We start from the raw sequence: 20,775 nt of genomic DNA, 5'->3' as shown, positions 1-20,775 counted from the left end.
TATCTAGGGCTCACTACACAAAGCAATCATATTTTATCGAAGAAAAAAGACAAAAATAACATAATCGAACTCTAGAAAATTCTTTCGATTTAATGGAGTGCCAAAATTATGAAAAAACATTTAGAATATTTTTTATTTAATAGAAATTAAAAAGTTGACCATAAGTCTATTAAACTCTTTTGTAAGTTGCACCATGATTTAACTCCGCCGTTCATGTTATCATCTCTTTCATATATATTGCATTCTTCATGTCATCATTGTTAGTTTATATGTTGTTAGCCCATATTTGTTAGCCTACATGTTTATTGGTTCTTTAGCCTTTAGCCTATTAGAATTTTTGTTTTAGCTTGTATTTATTCTTCTCTTTCTTCTTTGTAGCTTTATGCTTTCCATCTAGAACACTTTTATCTCTCTCTTTCAATAAGAATATGACTTAATTATCATGGTATCAGAGCGAATGTTTGATATGTTAGAAGATTTTGTAGCAGTCATCTATGACGCGGATGTTCGTTTGCTTATTAGTATTCACTTGTTGTTGCTGTTAGTTTGTTGTTGTTCGATTTCTTGTTGCTCAATTGGTTGCTTCCGATGGTTTGTTGTTCTTGTTCTCTGATTGCTTGTCTGTTGTTGTGGTTATTTATTTGTTGCCAACATGACTGGAAATGATGATTCCCTTCAGTCAATCAGTACTCGATTAGATGGAAAGAATTACACTTATTGGAGTTATGTTATGAAGAACTTCCTTCGTGGGAAGAATATGTAGGGATATGTCACTGGGACTAAAGCCAAACCTTCAGTGCCTCAAGCTGAAAATTTCAATTTGTTGGTTGAACTTGGGAGATTGATAACTCCAATGTCATTACTTGGATTAATAATTTTGTTACACAGTCTATTGGTATGCAGTTGGCTAAATATGACACATCAAAGAAAGTTTGGAATCATTTGGAGAGACTGTATACTCCGTCAAAATTTGCTAAACAATATCAGTTAGAATATGACATTCGTGCCCTTCAGAAAAATGATATGCGTATTCAAGATTTTTATGCTGCTATGTTTGATTTGTGAGATCAATTAGCTCTTACTAAATCTAAAGAGTTAAAATACTTTGAGCCTTATATTGCTAGAAGGGAAGAACAACGTTTGGTTCAGTTTTTGATGACATTGCGTTCTGATTTTGAAGGCCTACATGGAACGATTCTTCATCGTTCTCCCCTTCCCTCAGTGGATTTTGTTGTTCATGAGCTGATTGCTGAAGAAACTCGTATCAAGTCTCATGCTGATAAAGGGTCTAAAGAAATCTCAACTCCTACCTCCAGTCCTGCTGTACTTGTTGTTTCCACTAATTAGTCTCGACAAACTCCAAGGGTTGCTTATGATGAGTGTGCCTTCTGCAAATAGAAAAATCATTGGAAAGCTTAGTGTCCATTGTTAGTCAACAAGGGTAAATCTGGTCAGACTCACTCAGGACAACATCATAGATCTGGTCAGCAGAAGTTTCAGCCACGTTCCTCTGGTGATCCTCCATGGACACTTCGCCATCCACAGTTCTCTTCAGCTATTGCTGCATCAGTTGACACTGAGTCTATTGGCAACTTGCCCCCTTCTGCGTTGGATCACAAGGTTTTTGAGAGTTTCAGACAGTATTTGGCCTCCAATCCTACTGACATGTCTAAATTTATGTCTAATTCTGGTCCTACTTCATCCGATACCTCAGGTATACCTTCATCTTTGTGGATTTTAGATTCTGGTGCAACCCATCACACGACTCTTTATTTGTCATTGTTTACTTCTCTGTCACACATGTCATCTATCTATGTTATGTCTGCTAGTGATACATCTATGACAGTTGAGGGTGTTGGGTTTGTTTCTATCCCTCATATGTCTCTCCCTGATGTTTATTACATTCCTAAACTCACTTTGAATCTTGCTTCAGTCAGCCAGTTGTGTAAGTCAGGTAATTGGGTGTTTTTTTATTACGGTTGTGTTATACAGGACCAACACACTCAAAAGGTGATTAGGATCGGCCGTAGGGTGGGAGAACTTTATGTCTTGGAGGTTCTCAATGTGTCTGTTGTTGCTACCTCCATCATTGATTTGTCTTATTTTCGTTTGATTCCTTTGTCGTCTCAATTTTATCTTTGGCATTCTCGTTTGGGACATGTTTCTATATCACATTTGAGTTTTCTAGCATCTAGTGGTGTTTCGGGTGATTTGAACACTTGTGATATTTCTGATTGTAGTGGTTGTAAATTGGCAAAATTCTTTGCTTTACCTTTCAGTAAAAGTATGTCTTGCTCTATTGATCCTTTTAATATTATTCATTTTGATGTGTGGGGTCATGCACCAGTATCCACAAAGGGTGGGTCGACCTATTATGTATCTTTTATAGATGATTACAGTCGTTATACCTAGGTTTATCTTATAAAATGCAGATCTGATTTCCTTGGCATTTACAGTAATTTTAGAGCTCTTGTTAAAACTCAACATTCAGTTGTGATAAAGTGCTTCGGGTGTGACTTACGGGGTGAATATACCTCTAATGATTTTACTAAGTTACTTGCTTCTGATGATACCATACACCGGTCATCGTGCACTGATACTCCTCGGCAAAACGGTGTGGCAGAACGGAAACACTGTCATATTGTTGAGACAACCCGCTCATTGCTCTTATCTGTGTAGGTTCCTAGTGCCTTTTGAGGAGAAGCAGTCTTAACTGTTGTTTATGTGATTAATCATATTCCTACTACATTGAATTCAGGAATGTCTCCTTTTGAGAAGCTATATGGTTACCTACCAGACTACTCTGCTCTATGAGTCTTTGGATATACTTGTTTTGTTCTTCTTCCTCATGTTCAGAGGAACAAGTTGGGACCGAAATATGCTATTTGTGTATTCTTGGGGTATGGTGTTGGACATAAAGGATATCGTTGTTATGACCCTATGAGTCAGAAGGTATATGTTTCTAGGCATGCCACTTTTTTGGAACATATTAATTTCTACTCGATTCCTGCTACAACCCACAATGTAACGAAGTCAGTTCTTCTGCATATTCATTTCTACTCGAAGGCGGATGCTCAAAGCATTACCACCTGAACCAATCGTTGGCTCTGACAGACCAAAGAGCATGATCATCCAATCAGCGTCCCCGATCTTGTCGGAACTGATGCCCTTGTCCCGTACGGACTAGCAGAAGGGTTCAGTATAAAATGCCACCCACGGTGCCTAGGAAAGTAGGTCGCTCTCTACCGTTTTACCCCATATTCTCTCAAGTCCATCCACTTACTTGACCGTCCGAGCGTTTTCTCGGGAGCCGCCTCCCGAAGAACGGCTGACAGTTCTTTCTCGTTGTGACCTCACAGGCTCATCGGAATCCTCAGAGGCATACGACATTAACATCCGAGGATCAGGTCACATCCTTTGGCGTCATCCGTAGTGTGACGAAAAACAAACAAATAGCACACTCCTCATCGTTGGAAGAATGGCATCCGGCGACACTGATGGAATGGGTGGGACACCAACCAACCCCATCAGACCTATGATATCGTTGGAACTAGTTATCACCCCAGTTCTCACACGAATCACCGGTGAAGCATCACAAAAGGGCGGCTCGATGGTAACCACCGCTCTGACAACCGAATCACAGAGGCCAACCATCGAAGGATCAGTTTCCTCCGCCGCCGTAATGATGCAAAGCGCTCCCATGCAAACACCACAGATAACGGTGATGTCAAGCAGTACAACACCACCAACGATGGACAACGTCGGTGGCACACTGATTTTCTTGCAACCACTACCACTATACCAAATGGTGGGCGAACAACCAATGGCTCTCTAAACACCGTTGTTGAACCAAATGGTGGGCGAACAACCAATGGCTCTCCAAACACCGCCGTTGAACCAGATGGTGAGAAATCAAACAATGGCTCTCCAAACATCGCCGCTGAACCGGATCGTGAGAGATCAAACAATGGCTTTCCAAACACCCCCGTTGTGACAAACACACCCTTCAGCACCACAATCCCACATTATCAGCCATTTGCATTCAACAATCCTCTCACACAAAACTCACCCCTCTTGTCCACCCAAACGTTAACCTTCCCATCTCCACAACATGCGTTGTACGGGACAAACCTTGGCCATCCCTTAGCGTACAACAGCATGCTAATGCAACCTTACATTGCCGCCCAACAGTATAACCCACAGGGTACTCTCTCCATCCCAAACCAAGACTATCTATCGCGCATCGTAACATCTCCGTTCGCCAAGGAGCTCCTAGATTACGAAATACCAAACACAGCAAAGTAGCCACATCTCAAGACTTACAATGGAACCACAGATTCGGACAGCCGCATCGACACTTACGAGTGGACGATGACTTCACTCAAGCTAGACGAGGGATTTTGGTGTACGTACTTCCCGACAACCTTAGATGGCAACGCAAGAACGTGGTTCAAGACGTTGCGCCCAGGAAGCATCTACAATTTTTGCCAGCTAAAGTATCTAGACAAATTTCAAGTAATTACATAAATACAAGGGAGATTCACACTCGATCATTGGTTGCAAACAGAAGGAAGGAGAGACGGTGCAAGAATACTTCACTAGGTTCACTAACGCCACACTAGATGTTCCAGGCCACGACAAAGGGCTCATAGCAGGCGCCTTCACGTGGGGCCTCCTCCCGGGACCGCTGTCTCAGAAGCTCATGGGAAAGAAACCGCAGACGCGAGCTGAACTAAACGAGAAAGTAGAACGCTACTTGAGACGGGAAGAAGGGGAGGCAACGAAGCAAGCATACCTACACGCCATGACCGCCTCGGTCACGAAACGCCACAACTCACCATCGAACCACCAGGAGACCCCAGGCGGGAGCAGACACTTTGGGCAAGGAAAGCGCTCACAAGGACGCTTTCGACCGTTCCAAAGAGATGAAAAAAGAGGCATGCGACTAGACGTCTATGCAGTCTCTGACAAACAACCGGTGAAGGGAGGAAAAGGACGGTACTGTGAGTACCACAAAAGTAATACACATGATATCGTCAACTTCTCAGTGTTAAAAAGGGAACTGGAAGAAAAACAGCTGAAGGGGAACCTCATCGTGGTAGCACGAAGCCTCCGTGCTAAGTTTGATGTCGAGAATACCAAGGAGGCCGCCAGGGAGCATGACCAACCCCACGAAATCCTAATGATAAGGTCAAAGAGGGGAAGGCAGGAGTAACACAGTGGTGTAGACAATCTCACTAGATCCATGAAGGGTCTGACGTTTTCGGCGAAGAATCCTCGACCGGCGGGCTGGCGAGGCTATGACCCACTCATAATCTAAGGTTCCATCAAAGATATTACAATCCACCGGGTATACATAGATACCCACAGTTCAACGGACATCATCTATGAGCATTGTTTCCGCTTTCTACCTGACAGGTGGAAGGAAAACCTCAAACCTGCGGCGGGGCGGCTAACAGGCTTCACAGGGCACGATCTACATACCCTTCACGCTGACCAGCCATTACAAAACAAAGAAGAAGACAACTCTCATAGATTTTGTCGTGATAAGGCACGTAGCAGAACATAACATCATCCTCAGACGGACGACCCTGCTCAAATTCGGCGCAGTCCCGTCGACAATGTATTAAGTAATAAAGTTCAGCACAACGGAAGGACCAGGGACGGTCCTGGCCACGCCGCCAAGAGAGTTGTGATGTCATGATATCATGCAACCGAAAGAGATCATGCAGGAAAGCAAGAGGTCACGGGTAGAGCCGGCAAGGCGTAAATAAATTATCAATCGGGAATACCCTGACCAACCGGTCGGCATAGGCAGCAACCTCCCACCGGCCACAAGACAAGAGCTGATAAGCCTCTTGAAGAGATACAAGCATGTCTACGCTTGGACCCCTACGGAAATGGTAGGAGTCGACAGGGAGGTCATAGAACACAAACTCATGATCAAGCCAGGTACCAAGGAAACCAAACAGAAAAAAATGGTTCAAGGGGGAGACATGGATTGCAAACCCCGTCATTGTAAAAAAGCACGACGGCTCATGGCGTATGTACATCGATTATTCCGATCTAAACAAGGCGTGCCCTAAAGACTGCTACCCCTACCAGAAATTGATCAAAAATTCAAATCCCTGCAAGGATTCATACTACAACGCTTCCTAGACGCATATAAGGGGTACCACCAGATCCTGATGAGCAAGGAGGACGAAGAGAAAACCGCTTTCTACACGGATCACAAAGCTTTCTGTTACACCAAAATGTCGTTTGGGCTGAAGAATGCAGGGGCGACATATCAACGCCTCATCGACTCCATTTTCACCAAGCAAATTGGAAGAAACATCGAAGTATACGTCGACGACATGGTCATAAAAATCCCAAATGACAGGAGGCTTCTGGAAGATGTAGAAGAAACGTTCAAAACATTGGAGAAGGTCAGGATGAACTTAAATCCAGGGAAGTGTACCTTCAGAGTCGAGGAAGGCCAATTCTTGGGATACTATGTCACCACAAAAGGAATTCACCCCAACCCAACCAAGGTGGACGAATTGATGGAGGTACCATCCCTGCATACTCTAAGGGACGCCCAGGGGTTGAACGGTAAACTGGCTGCACTAAGCCGTTTCATCTCCAAGTCAGCAGAGAAAGCCCTACCGCTTTTCCACACTCTCAAAGGATGCATCGAGAAGAGCAACTTCCTATGGACGGCAACAACAGAAGCAACACTCCAACAGATTAAGGAAGCCTTACACAAATTATCTACGTTGGCCAGCCCCATCCTAGGTGAAACGCTGCAAGGATATCTCTCAGCCTCGGACAAAGCCATCTCTTAGGTACTGGTAGTAGAAAGGGAAGGAAGGCAAGTGTCGGTTTACTTCGTTAGCCGAGCATTTCAAGGATCAGAAATCAACTACCCCATCCTTGAAAAATTCATGCTGGCACTCATCTACGCAACACGACGCTTGAGGCGCTACTTCCAAGCACACCAGATAGAAGTGCTAACGAAGTGCCTGATCAAACAAATACTGCTCAGGCCAGAAACGCCGGACGACTGGCGAAATGGGCAATCGAGCTGGGGGAACAAGACATTAGCTATCGCCCGTGAACCAACATCAAAGGGTATGCGTTAGTAGACTTTCTCCTCGAAATACTAGGCGAGATACAGGCAGCGGCCCAAAAGAAAGAGTCATCAGGTGTTGGCCAGCCGAAGAACGGGCAGAGGTGGACCCTATATACCGATGGAGCTTCCAGCAAAGAAGGATCGGGGCCGGCCTGATCTTAACAAGTCCATAGGGAGAAGAGATCACCTACGCCCTCCGCTTCTACTTTCACACCTCTAACAATGAGGCCGAATACGAAGCCCTGCTCGTCGGCCTGCGATTAGATAGACAGATGGGTGCAGACATGGTAACAGCCGTGATGGACTCAAGTTTAGCAACTAATCAGATCAATGGAGAATTCGAAGCAAGAGATAAACGAATGGAGAAATACATGAAAGTTGTGCAGCAGCTCGTCGAACCTCTCAAAGAGTTTACCATTAAACAAATATCAAAGGGGGAAAATTGAAAAGCTGACGCCCTAAGCAAACTAACATCAATATGTTTCAACCACCTATCCAAGAAAGTCCTAGTGGAGGTGCTCAAAGAGATAAGTATAGACGAGCGATGGGTGTACACTCTAACCCCGACGCAACACACATGGATGACACCAATAGTTGAGTATTTGCAACACGACATCCTGCCGGATAGCCATGGAGAGGATAAAAGAGTACGAATCAAAGCACTGTTGTACGCAATCATAGAGGGCGTACTGTATCGGAAGGGATTCATGACGCCATGGCTAAAATGCATAGACGAAGCCAAGGGAAAAGAGGCACTCCAAGAAGCACACGTCGCCCCAACAGGTGCACATGAAGGGGAAAGGGCCCTTACAGGAAAGATACTTCGGATGGGCATCTACTGGCTGACCATACACCAAAATGCGTTGGAAGTAACGCGAAAATGTGTAGAGTGCCAAGCCTACTCTCCAGCCCAAGGGGTTCCCCCGGCGCCTCTGACAAGTATCTCTAGCCCGTGGCCTTTTTACCAGTGGAGGATCGACATCGTTGGGACTTTCCTAAATGCCCCCGGTAAGGTGAAATATTTGGTAGTTACGGTAGATTACTTCACTAAATGGATAGAAGTTGAGCCCTTAGCGTGCATATCCGGAAGACAGATGATCAGGTTTCTATGGAAGAACATAATAACAAGGTTCAGAACACCGAAGGTACTCATCAACGGCAATGGATTGCAATTCGCTGAAAACCCGTTCCGAAGTTGGTGCGCTGAGAAGGGAATTGAGCAACGGTTCACGTTAGTAGCACACCCCCAGGATAATGGTCAGACCGAAGTGTCCAACAGGATGTTGGTAAACGGAATTAAGAAACGCCTGGGCAAAGCTAAAGGCAGTTGGGTTGAGGAACTACCGGGAGTCTCTGGTCGTATAGAACAACGCCAAGAACAAGTACAAAGGAAACCCCCTTTAGCCTAATTTACGACACGGAGGCAGTGTTTCCGGTGGAGATAGCAGTTGTATCACTCCGGACGACCCATTTTGAAGAGGCAAACAACGATAAGGATCTAAGGGAAAACTTGGACCTCATCGAAGAGAAGCGTGAGCGGTCAAATATCCGCCAAGCAGCCTATAAAAATGTTGTGGAGAGATACTATAACCAACGAGTCAGAGAGAAAGCTTTCAAGGTAGGAGATTATGTCTTGAGGCGAAACGAGGCAAGTCACGCCCAACCTCAAGGAAAGCTAGGCCCCACATGGGAAGGGCCATACAAGGTCATTGAGTCCTACCGCAGTGGCGCATACACGCTTGAAATGATGGAAGGGAGGCAAATCACAAGGACGTGGAACACCAGAAATCTAAGGAAATTCCACTTCTAGAAGAGAAATTTGTTCCCCTCGGACTGATCACCCGGGGGACATCTGAAACCCAAGGCTCAGTGCACCTGGGCCCACCACTTCGTTTTTCCTTTTACGAAAAAACAAAATACTTAGTGTATTTGTAAGGCTCAAAGTAGCCATTTAATCCAAATACTCATTGTATTTACAAGGCTCAAAATAGCCGATTTATTAAAATACTCAGTGTATTTACAAGGCTCAGAATAGCCGTTTATTAAAATACTCAGTGTATTTACAGGGCTTATAATAGCCATTTTATTAAAACATTCAGTGTATTCACAAGGCTCAAAATAATCATTTTATCAAAATACTTAGTGTATTCGGAAGGCTAAGAACAAGCCACCTTATGCTCAATGTACGGGAACAGTCTACACCGATATCCAGTGCTCTCGTAGACATAACAACCGTTACCACATATACCCCGTGTATCTCCTAGGCCTAGTGCTACATTGCAACCTTACGCTCGAATGATAAAAAGAAACGATAGCAAAGTTTCAGAACAAAACCATGCACACAAAATGCGACAGATCACAAATAAAAGCGACAACAGCGAGCATAAGCAAACACCATTCACGTTACCAAAAGTTGCAAATTTATTACAAAGAAGGCCACAGAAGGCCGCTACTATCCAGCATTACTACAAGCCACACAGAGAACAAGTAACACAAGCTTCATATATTTTTTCACACCCCGAAGGGCAACATGCGGTACGAGGGTACCTTAAGAGTCAACTAGATTATCACCACCGCCAGCTTCCACGCCACTATCACCATCAGCATCGCCTCCAACCACGCCACCATCACCACCACCACCATTACCCCCACCACTTCTACCAGCACCTTCAATTAACACGTCGTCAGAAATCTCACGAACATCTTCCAGAGCACACAGCTTCCGCATCCGTGCCATATCCAAATGCCCCAAGCCCAACAGAGAAGCGTAATCCATACTGGTGAACGCGAGCAGGGCATGATTAAGACTAGTAGTGTGACTGGATCGGGAATCACTGGCATTGGGATCGTAAGCACCACAATCCACTTCTGCCCTCAACCCAGTGCGACGAGACTCTTCACCGGCAACAAATGCAGCAGGTCGGATCTGAGTAACCACACTAGTGAATTCTGGGTGCTCAATTAGCTTGTCCATGATGCGCACAACTCCCACCTATAAGAGCCAGTCCTGGTCACGACGCATAACCTTTGCCTCAGCTCGAGCCTCTTCGAGGAGTTTATTGTGGTCACATACATCCCGCTCCAAGCTCTTATTTTGAATCATCATCCCCTCCTTAGCTTGGGTCAAGCAGTCCACTTTCGCTCCTAGGGCAGATCGAACTTCCTCAGCAACAGTTTTCTCTGAAGCAAGCAGAGCACACCTCTGGTCGAAGTCATGAACATCCTTCTCAAGCTCAGCAATCTGGCATTTCAGTTCGACTTCTCAAGCACCACAACCCGCATGGGCAACCTCTATCTCATTAAGAAATTGGATGCGATGGGAACCAGCGACCAGATAAAACATTGCTTGGACAGCGGCGTATGACATGTTATGAGCTAATGTGGGGCTGCCCATGGTCTCCATGTCAATAACATCAACAGGTGGAAATACGTAGCGAGCAAACTCTACAGTATTGGTGTGGACAGATAGGCGGGAATCATTCTGTAAACTCCAAGAGGGAACAAACACATTAGATTCGGAATCACCCCCAGAAGGAGCTCCTCACTGGATGGGGTTTGATGCAGCATGACCTCCCCGGAACCCCTGGGGGGGGGGGGAGATCAGAAGAAGACTGTGGAATAGTTTGAACAGAAACAATAGGCTGGTTAATCACCCCTTGACCCCCTCGGACTATTGTGCGTCGTCATCAGGGATCACTACAATCGCCTCCGGCGTGGAGGAGATAGAGTTCAACAAACGAGTAAAATTGCGCCTCGATTGGACTCGCCTCCCGATGTTGAAAACATCGGTAGAGGTCTCCCCCATGACCAGGACGACCTTCCTTTTAGCCATAGCTCGCCGGATGTCGGAAATACTGTCATCTTTGTTGTCCTCGACTACCTCCGTATGGCCAGAACCACCAACAGAAGAGGGAGCAATCGTCATAATGGGTCGAGCATCCAGGGGCCGCTCTTCGACAGTCATCGAAGACCTCTCCACAGCCGGTGTCACTGGAGGAACAGTCGCGGCAAGCTGATCACCCGGCAAGGCGGAGGAAGAGTTTCAATGAGATCAACCTCCCGATGCTCCAGCTTCCCCCGGTACCACTTTCGCAAGACTTCATCCATAGAAAGAGGGGACTCAACACCTGCAAAAGCGAAAGCAAACCAAGAAAACATGAGAAAAATAATGACCGTTCTCAAGCGACTCCCTTTTTTCAAAAAAAAAGGGGGGGGGGGGAAGAAGATAGTGTGGCAGAAAAGAAAGCATAACTATCTACCATCAGTAATAGTGTGAAAGATAAGCATCTTCCCCCGGCGTCTCCAGGAGGGGATCATCCCGACCCCGACAAGCAAAACCTCCGAGTACTCCTCAGGCACGACCTGAATGGTCTTCAGAAGATCAACAGTAGCTTGGTTGTGAGGATACAACTTAGGAGCGACGTTAGAGAAATTGTTCTCCCGGTATCGCCCGCGGCCGACCCGATCCTGGTTAACCCACAACCACTTGTCTTGCCAGTTCTTGGGAGTCTTGCCATCAGGAACCAGGACATGACCCCCACGATGAGCAGAGAACATGTATTTTTCACATGTAGTGCTGAATCTAAAGAAGAACTTGAAGACAAAGTAGTCAGGAAGCACTCTGTTTGCCCGACAAATCATCTCAAATGCCACTGCTTTGTTGACAGCGTTGCGAGTGAGCATTTGGATACTGCATCCGTTCTTCTGCACGAGTTCTTCTTGAAAATCAGTAAGGGGAAGACGCAAACCAGCATCAAGGGTTTTCAGATAAATGCCCACTTTTCCTGGGGGTGGAGATAGGATCATTGAATCAGCCGACGGGAACTCTACACCGTCGGCTGGATAAAGGCCATAGGCGTCACTGAGAAGCGAGAACTCAACTTCAGATGGAACAGTGCCAGGTTGAGCAGCCATGGAACCAAAAAGAAAGCCCTAACTGAAGAAGAAGAAGAAATAGGAGGAAAAAGTGGCCTGAATAAAAAACGTCCTTAACCTTATAAAGAATAAGGAAAGGCGGGATATTCACAATCTCGGACGTAATGATGTAACCGACTGTCATGATGGGCAGTCACGTTGCCGTAAAAACCGAAGCGACAATTGAATTAGAGCTTGACGCGTGTACCGAGCAGTTAAGTCCAGAACATCATAGCTAGTCTAAGCAATGCTATGACTACCGGACTAGGGGACTTGATGATGTGACCCTAGCACGGACAAAGAAGTCGCGTTCAGACGCGCCAAAGAATGCCTCAAGGCACGCCTCGACTACCAGATCGAGCCCGACGGAACTTAGAGCCCGCCAACGCCCCTAAGAGCAGGGCGCTTGCAGAGAAGGCCCAGCCTCGCCAGGGTCGCCTTCCGCTCTGCGACAAAAGCATAACGGCTCCAGGAGACAAAGCGGATGCTCAGAGCATTACCACCTAAACCAATCGTTGGCTCTGATAGACCAAAGAGCACGATCATCCAATCAGCGTCCCTGATCTTGTCGGGACTGACTTGTCCCGTACGGACTAGCAGAAGGGTTCAGTATAAAAGGCCACCCTCAGTACCTTGGAAAGTAGGTCGCTCTCTCCCGTTTGACCCCCATATTCTCTCAAGTCCAACCACTGACTTAACCGCCAGAGCGTTTTCCAGGGAGCCGTCTGTCAGAGAACGACTGACGCTTCTTTCTCGTTGTGACCTCACAGGCTCATCGAAATCCTCAGAGGCGTACGACGTTAACGTCCGGTGACCAGGTAGCATCAGTGACCTCCATGAAGAGGTTTATATGTCTCCTCCCCCAGGAATTCAGCACCAGCCGGGTGAGGTTTTTCGGCTTCGCAAAGCTTTGTATGGTCTCAAGCAAGCACCTCATGCTTGGTTTGAGAAATTCTCCACAATGATTACCTCTCTTGGATTTGTCCAGAGTAATCATGATTCGACTTTGTTTGTTAGATGCTCGAGTGCAGGACAGATTCTTTGTCCTTATATGTGGATGACATGATTATTATTGGTGATGACCATGGTGGTATTGAGTCTTTGGAACATGATTTAGCTCATCGATTTTCTATGAAGGATTTGGGCTTGCTGCGTTATTTCTTGGGTATTGAGGTGACTCACTCTAAGAAAGGGTATCTTCTTTCTCAGACTATATATATATATATATATATATATATATATATATATATATATATATGACTTGCTTACACGGGTTGGCCTCTTTGACAATTGGACTGTAGATACTTATCTTGAAACCAATGCACAGGACTCTCCTACTGATGATGTTCCTTTGTCCGGTTTGAATCTTTACCGGACTGTTGTGGGAAGTTTGGTTTATTTCACGGTTACTCGTCCGGATATTGCTCATGATGTTCATATTGTCAGTTAGTTTGTTAATGCTCCTACTTCTGTTCATTGGGGAGTTGTACTCTGTATTCTGAGATATCTTCGTGACACTCAGTTTCAGACCCTCTTGTTTCCCTCTACATCTTCTCTTGAGTTACATGCCTATAGTGATGGTGATTGGGATGGTGATCGTCATGATCGTAAATCCACCACAAGATTTTGCGTGTTTTTTGGAGAGTCTCTCATTTTATGGAAGATAAAAAAATAGGACATTGTCTCTAGATCTTCCACGGAGGTTGAGTATCAAGCTATGGTTGTGACTACATGTGAGATAATCTGGTTACGGTGGCTTCTTGCAGATATGTGGGTTCACATTTCTTCACCTACTCCCATGCATTGCAATAACAAAAATGTGATACAAATTGCGAAGAATTTTGTGTTCCATGAGCAGGCGAAGCACATTGAGATTGATTGTTACTTCACCCGTCATCACTTACAGCTCGGAACCATATCACTTCCGTTTGTTTCATCCACCTTGCAGCTTGCAGATATTTTTACGAAGGCTCTATCGGCATCTCGTTTTCGTTTTTTGTGTGACAAACTCCCAATGCTTATTGTTGTGGCATTGTGAGTTTGAGGGAAGATGTTTGCCTATATCTTGTTAACCCACAGTTGTTAGCCCACATGTTTATGGGCTCCTTAGCCTTTAGCACATTAGGGTTTTTGTCTTAGCTTGTGTTTATTCTTCTATTTCTTCTTTGTAGCTTTATGCTTTCCATCTAGAACACCTCTCTCTCTCTCTCTCTCTCTCTCTCAATAAGAATATGGCTCAATTATCAATCATCTCTCCCTGGTCCCCAATATCATTCTTATTGAATCCTTAAGACTGATCGGTATGGGTCTCTCAACTGCATTGAGAGGCCTACGTGGCCTCCGTTAACGCCGTTAAGGAGAAATGAACATCGCCCCTTCAATGCTTCGTTACTTCTCGTTGCCACTTCAACGTCTATTTCTCTCTTCTTCCTCTCCGCTTTTCTTCTTTCTTGGCCTCATTAACGTTGTGTTCATAGACAAACACCATCCCTCTCTAGGCGTTGAAGGCTCGATGCTAATGTGGCACCGTGATGTTATGAATGCCCTAAGTGTGTATCAAGAGTTAGACAAAAATTGAATGAGCTAAAAGGCTACAAAATTGGCAAAAAAAAAAAGGTTGTCAAATGTGTTGGTGAGTATAACTACTTAAATTCTCAAATGCAAGTTCTCAGTATAATTAAACATTTTCGTAGATGTTTCTGTCAAAATCAAGCATTTTCACAATATTATAAAGCATTTTCATAGAAGCATTTTCTTGGGTGGTGGCCCACTTATGAGGTCAAATCAATACGTTTTAATAAGAAATATTAAAAAACCAATCTCATCAATATCATAAGTATCATGTCAAATCCCATCAGTTGAATCACTTTTTGACTTGAATTTCGGTAAACTAACTATTTGTTTGCTCAAAATAATTGAAATTAATGTTCTAATTTTAATTCGAATGAAAGAAAATGTGTAGTTAAAATAACTTAGAATGTTTTTTGGACAGAAGAAAAGTCTGGGGGAACAAGTCTAACGCTTGTTCGTACCGAAACTTCTTGATTTTATCTAACTTTGCTCTTTTCATCGTCTACCAACCTTCTTGCAAAAACATCATACCCAAAAACTTAGCATTGTACTCCTTTACCACCATTTTTTCTTTCTTCAAATCTAGAAAATCTTTCTCCAACTGCCTTATCTCCTTAGGTGTGTATAACTGTTCTTTCATCTTTTCTAGTAGTTCATCCCAAGTTAAATTCTCAACAACACGCCTTCCAATAAATATCTTCAAATTATTCCACCACCTTATTTCGTGGTTTGTAAACCTGTTTGCTACATAATCGGTTCTTTGATTGTCTTTGCGTTGACAAGCCACAGACGCCATCCTCATCACCTTAATCTCATGCTCTAATATCAATTGAAACACCTCTTGCTCAAGCTAGCTGAAAAATCATTTAAAAACAAATTCATTGTTTAAGATCTTACATTTGCCATATCTATTTATCAAAATAAAGTTTTCTTGATCTACATATACAGCACATGTTTTATTTTTATTTTTTAACATTTCGGTGTAACAAAATGTCCATCTTTATCTTTTTCTTATGCAAAATTGACTCACAATTTACCAAGGATCACATAAATAGCAAAAACCTTAAGAAGTTTATACTATAAGCACATGAAATCTTGTTACAAAGCTACTTCTTGGTCCCTCCTAAGCTTTTGAAAGCCAATTTTTATGCTATTAACTTACAATTGATCCTAAAAATCATCAAAAGATAAAAAAACAATGCTCATCCAAGTTTCTTTGAACATTATGGTAAATTCCAACTGATCATCTAATCATATAAACCCTCGTCAAGCCATATATCAACTAAGAAGTCTACCATCTCCTGCAAAAAAAAAAATCCAAATAACAAAAAATTAGAACCCCTTTTGTTTGGTCAACACAAAGTTGACTTTTGAATGCATTGGCTGGAGGAGTAGACTTTACCAAGAGGGTGTTAGTTGTTACAAATTACAATAAATAAAAATAGTCAAGACTCAAGATTTCACTACAGCCAAATAGTTTGGGATTAAAAGACTAGTTTTTGCATAAATATAGGCAAGATCTTTGCAATATTGAAATAACACATCTCAAGAAAAAGTATTTGATTTGTGGTAAAAAATGAAATATTGCAATGTTCATGATATTTGATTTCATGAAAGAATGGTGAAAATGAAAATTATTACCGATAAAGGGATTGGCTCAGGAAAACGGTCGTTATTTGAAAGCAAATCTTCATAAGTCGTTGACCAGCTGCAGTACAGTCAAATCCCATGAGTGGATAAAGCAAACAAAATTGCATTTGAATTCTTGAGCTACATTATCAATTTTGACTTTTGAGATTGAAATTAGTCTTTGAACTCAAAAAAAGTCAAAATTAAACATAGAAACACGACCCGTACCAAAAATTAGGCAAAAAAACAAAATCGGACTGCAAATTAAACCTTATGACGGGATCTTCTGGCGTTCTTTCTCTTTGCGATCTTTGAGATTGATCCCCAATCCATTTTCGTCTGCTCTCGTTCCAAGAAATCAAACCTACAAAATCAAATAATTGATTCATAAAAGGTATTTGAGAAAAGAAGCAATGGTCTTTCTGTATTAACTCAAAAAAGAAACACCCACCATGGTTAATAAATACAGTGGTGTTACTCCCTTTGTTTTCCGGATGCTTCCTTGCTTCTTTTGCAGGTGTAGAAACTTCTAAAGGCCGAGAGTTTCCAGTATCCACTTCCATCATCATAATATTGTTCACCATCGAACTTGTAGTGTCGACTTCCATCATGTTTACAGTTATTAAAAAACAATGCTTTTTCACCTCATTTTTTGAATAAACGTATTCAAGATTTCGTTCTTTAGCTATTCATGGCTATAAATCTGCAAAAAATAAAAGTATATAATTGATGTAAAGCAAATAAGGGAAAAATACATCTTATTGATCGGATATGTGATCTGATAATTCATTTTAATTAAGGAATTCCCTATCTTTTCAATTGAGGAAGGATATGATATTACATTCATTGATAAAAAGAACACCGGTAATTCCAAATTTACCAAGATCCCACCGACATTCCTAATTTAAAATCAAAAGATCTCACAAATCATGTTTTAGTAAGTGTTTATGTCCTCGAAAACCATCTTGAATCTAATATATGATGTATCTTAGGGATTTGCTTTTGACTTTTAACAGAATTTGCTCTTCAATAGTTCAACAAAAAGAAGGAAAAAAAGGCATTGCATCAAATACATGCATTCCACATTGTTCGAAAGTAACACAAGAATTAGATATGAAATCCCCAAATCTCACAGACTAATGAATCAAAGAGAAAACCCATTTGTTAATTTCATAACAAGTAAAGCATGAACAAGAAAATAAAATTAAATAATAAATATAACTTGACAAATAATTAAATAAAAATGAAAAAAAATAGAAATAGAAATAGAAAGAAAGAGAGAGAGAAAGTAGGTGTACCTTGTGGAAATGACCAGATTGCGGAAAGAAAGAAAGGAAATTCAGGAGACGCGAGGGGTTTATATAGAGAAAAAAAAATGATTATTTATTTATTTTTATTGTTTGCTTTTTGGCAACTTTCTTGCTGAATACATCTTTTTCGACCCTCGGTCAGTTTCGGGGCCCCTTGTTTCTCAATGGCGTGGATCTTGTCTGGATATCTATTTTTTTTCGAATGTAAAGACGGGAATGCCCTTGGATATTACCGTTTAGACTTTGGGTAGGTGAGGTTATCTTGGACATTTTAGCATGCCCACAGCCTTGCAGCTTCCCATGGAAAATGACCCATTCTTTGTTTTCTTTTTACACCTTTTTCACTTTAAAAATAACATTCTTTTACTTATATATATTATTATCGATTAAAAAAATGATAACAATGATGTCTTATCATTGTTGTCGAGAGCTTATTTTAGGATATGATATATTACCCCCAATTTCCTTGTTTACAGGACAAATTAGCTGTAATTAGCTGTAATTAGTAGCTGTAATTAGCTGTGTGTTTTCTGTATTTGTGTATAAATTGTACCTTCTTCCAGAGATTGATAATAGACTGAAAATCATTCTCGTATTGAACTCTTTGTTCTTCATGGTATCAGAGCAATATCGGAAATAGAGATCTTTCTTTTTTTCTCTCTAATCCTTCATAAACTCGAAAAAAATCTGCACCATGTCTGAGAAAGAAACCCCTTCTGTCATTGTTCAGAATGTACAAGATGCGCCATTTCCATCCGGAATCATCTTGGATGATAAAAATTACCCGTTATGGTCTCAACTCATGGAGATGCGAATTGGAGCAAGGAACAAATTAGGGTTCCTCACAGGTTCCAACCCGAAGCCAATAGATGAAAAGAAGATGGAAGCGTGGGTTATTGATAACCACCGTGATAAGAGTTGGCTCATTGATTCAATGAGTCCACCCCTGATGCAGCGATTTATTAGACTTCAGACAGCTAACGAAATTTGGGAAGCAGTTGCAAAAACCTTCTATGATGGCACCGACGAAACACAGTTATTTGAATTGAATCGAAGATCTTTCACAACGCGTCAAAACGGAAGAACCCTACCCGCTTACTACAATGAACTAGTAAGTATATTTCAAGAGATTGACTCTCGTATTATGAAGCAAGACAAAGATGATGATGTTACTGCTGTCGTATCACTTCACACGACCCTAGCCCGTCTTCGAGTACATATCTTTTTGGCCGGACTTGATCCGGAGTTTAATCAAATTCGAAGTGAAATTCTCAGAAAAGATCCGCCCATGGATCTGAAATCATGCTATGCATATGTCCGTAAAGATCAAAACCAGAGACTTACCATGGAAGAACCGAAGACTGAACCTGATGGAATGGTCCACCTAGCCACCCGAAATCGCCCTTCTAAAGGGAAGAATCCCAACACCAAGGGAGGCAACTACACTTGTACCCACTGTGGAGAAGAAGGTCACTCCAAGCAAATATGCTATGAAATTATTGGGTACCCTGACTGGTGGGATTTTTCGAAAAAACCAAGGAAGAAGATCAGTCAAGCAGCTGTAGTTGCTTCAAAATCTGAAGAAACCTCAAAACCTGTGGCTGCTCATGTGGAAAAAGTAGATGATACTGATAAATCAAAAGGTAATCTTAATAATACTTGGATTATTGATACAGGTGCATCAGACCACATGACTAATGATTCCTCAAAACTAACTTCTTTGTGCTCTCCATCACAATCCAATATTCTCACTGCTAATGGGGGAGAAGCAAAGGTCATCTGTGAGGGATCTACTCATATATCCAACTCTATGAATTTGGATACCGTTTTAGTTGTTCCATCTCTATCCTCAAATCTTCTATCCATCAGTCAGATCACAAAAACCATGAACTGTTTTGTAACATTTTGGCCTGATGAGTGTGTTTTTCAGGACATTTCGACTCGTCAGATTCTTAGCTATGGTATTAGGAGAGGGAAGTTGTACTACCTTGAAGAAAAACCACATGGTGAAGCTTACAGTACTGGAATAAATCAAGGAAGTAAAGAGTTATCATGGTTATGGCATCGTCGCTTGGGTCATTTATCATTTAGTTATCTTCGGAAATTGAAACCGGATTTGTTTTTACATACAACAGATATTGATTTTAAGTGTGATGTTTGTGAAATGGCAAAAAGCCATAGGATTTCGTATGCTCCTAGTTTTAATAAAGGTTTATTTCCCTTCATGATTATTCACTCTGATGTTTGGGGACCGGCTCAAATCCCCACACCTACTGGTGCTCGTTATTTTGTCACATTTATTGATGAGTGCACAAGAATGACCTGGATATCTCTCCTTAAAACCAAAGGAGAAGTTGGTTTGGTGTTTCAGGAACCATATGCAATGGTAAAATCCCAATACAAATGCAACATACAGGTCCTACAAACTGATAATGGGGGTGAGTATGTGAATCATGAAATGAAGTTTTTTTGTAAAAAAAACTTCATTAAACACCAAACCTCGTGTGCCAATACACCGCAACAGAATGGATTGGCTGAACGAAAGAATCGACACCTTCTTGAAATTGTTCGAGCCTCCCTGTTTGACATGAATGTTCCACGAGAATACTGGGGGGAAGCAGTTCACTCCGCTACATACCTCATGAATCGAACTCCATCTCGAGTCATTGATTTCAAGACTCCCATTGAAAAACTTCACGAACTAGTTATTACTCCAACGACTCCAAACTTGGAACCACGCGTGTTTGGATGTACATCATATGTACATCAGAACATAGGAAAGTTAGAGCCACGAGCAGTAAAATGTGTATTTCTTGGATATGCAGATCTCAAAAAGGGTTATCGGTGTTATGATCCTAAAGAAAAAAAGATGTATGTCTCCCGAGATGTTGCCTTTCATGAGAACATCCCATTTTTCAAACATGAATGCTCTCTTCAGGGGGAGAAAAAACTTGACACCGAAGAAGAGATCACTCATGAACATCCCTCGGAAGTTGTTCAATCAACCGACACTATGCCTGTTACCAATGATATCAATTTTGAACCTGTCTCTCCTGTCGTAACAACTGATGATGCTGAGTTTGTGGAAAATAATGATGAAGAAAGTAACCAGCACCTTGGTGAAGATATGGGTCAGAATGATCATCATGAACAACACAAATGTACAACTTCCTCGGCTACTCCTATTACCATCGAGAATCCGGAGACTTCACCACAGGTAAATACTGAGACCAACTC

The 20,775-nt window shown here is 42.4% G+C and overlaps 1 protein-coding gene across 2 annotated transcripts; it reads right to left on the bottom strand.

Moving 5' to 3' along the window:
- Positions 1-15,651: 15,651 nt before the first annotated feature.
- On the bottom strand, positions 15,652-17,581 carry LOC145128603 (zinc finger protein). 2 transcript variants are annotated; one of them, XM_079063422.1, is made up of 5 exons: positions 17,527-17,581; positions 16,680-16,931; positions 16,457-16,592; positions 16,241-16,369; positions 15,652-15,900 (listed from the first exon to the last, which is right to left on the bottom strand). In XM_079063422.1, exons 2-5 carry the CDS (start codon positions 16,837-16,839, stop codon positions 15,891-15,893), a joined length of 435 nt encoding a protein of 144 aa, XP_078919548.1. In that variant the 5' UTR covers positions 16,840-16,931; positions 17,527-17,581; the 3' UTR covers positions 15,652-15,890. The 2 variants fall into 2 exon arrangements, with proteins under 2 accessions (XP_078919548.1, XP_078919549.1); XM_079063423.1 differs by having other exon boundaries at positions 16,241-16,307; positions 16,499-16,592.
- Positions 17,582-20,775: the final 3,194 nt, after the last annotated feature.

The sequence above is a fragment of the Lactuca virosa genome, chromosome 8 (assembly GCF_052849685.1).
Source record: "Lactuca virosa cultivar CGN04683 chromosome 8, Lactuca_virosa_CGN04683_v6, whole genome shotgun sequence".
In the NCBI taxonomy this organism is placed as follows: Eukaryota; Viridiplantae; Streptophyta; class Magnoliopsida; order Asterales; family Asteraceae; genus Lactuca; species Lactuca virosa.
This window is presented reverse-complemented; position numbering and strand designations above follow the sequence as displayed.

Coding starts and splice junctions, on each gene's coding strand:
- LOC145128603 (XM_079063422.1), bottom strand. CDS start 16,839: ATGATGGAAGTCGACACTACAAGTTCGATGGTGAACAATATTATGATG. Junction 16,593..16,679: donor CACTGTATTTATTAACCATG/GTGGGTGTTTCT, acceptor TTGATTTTGTAG/GTTTGATTTCTTGGAACGAG. Junction 16,370..16,456: donor GTTTTTTTGCCTAATTTTTG/GTACGGGTCGTG, acceptor TTGATAATGTAG/CTCAAGAATTCAAATGCAAT.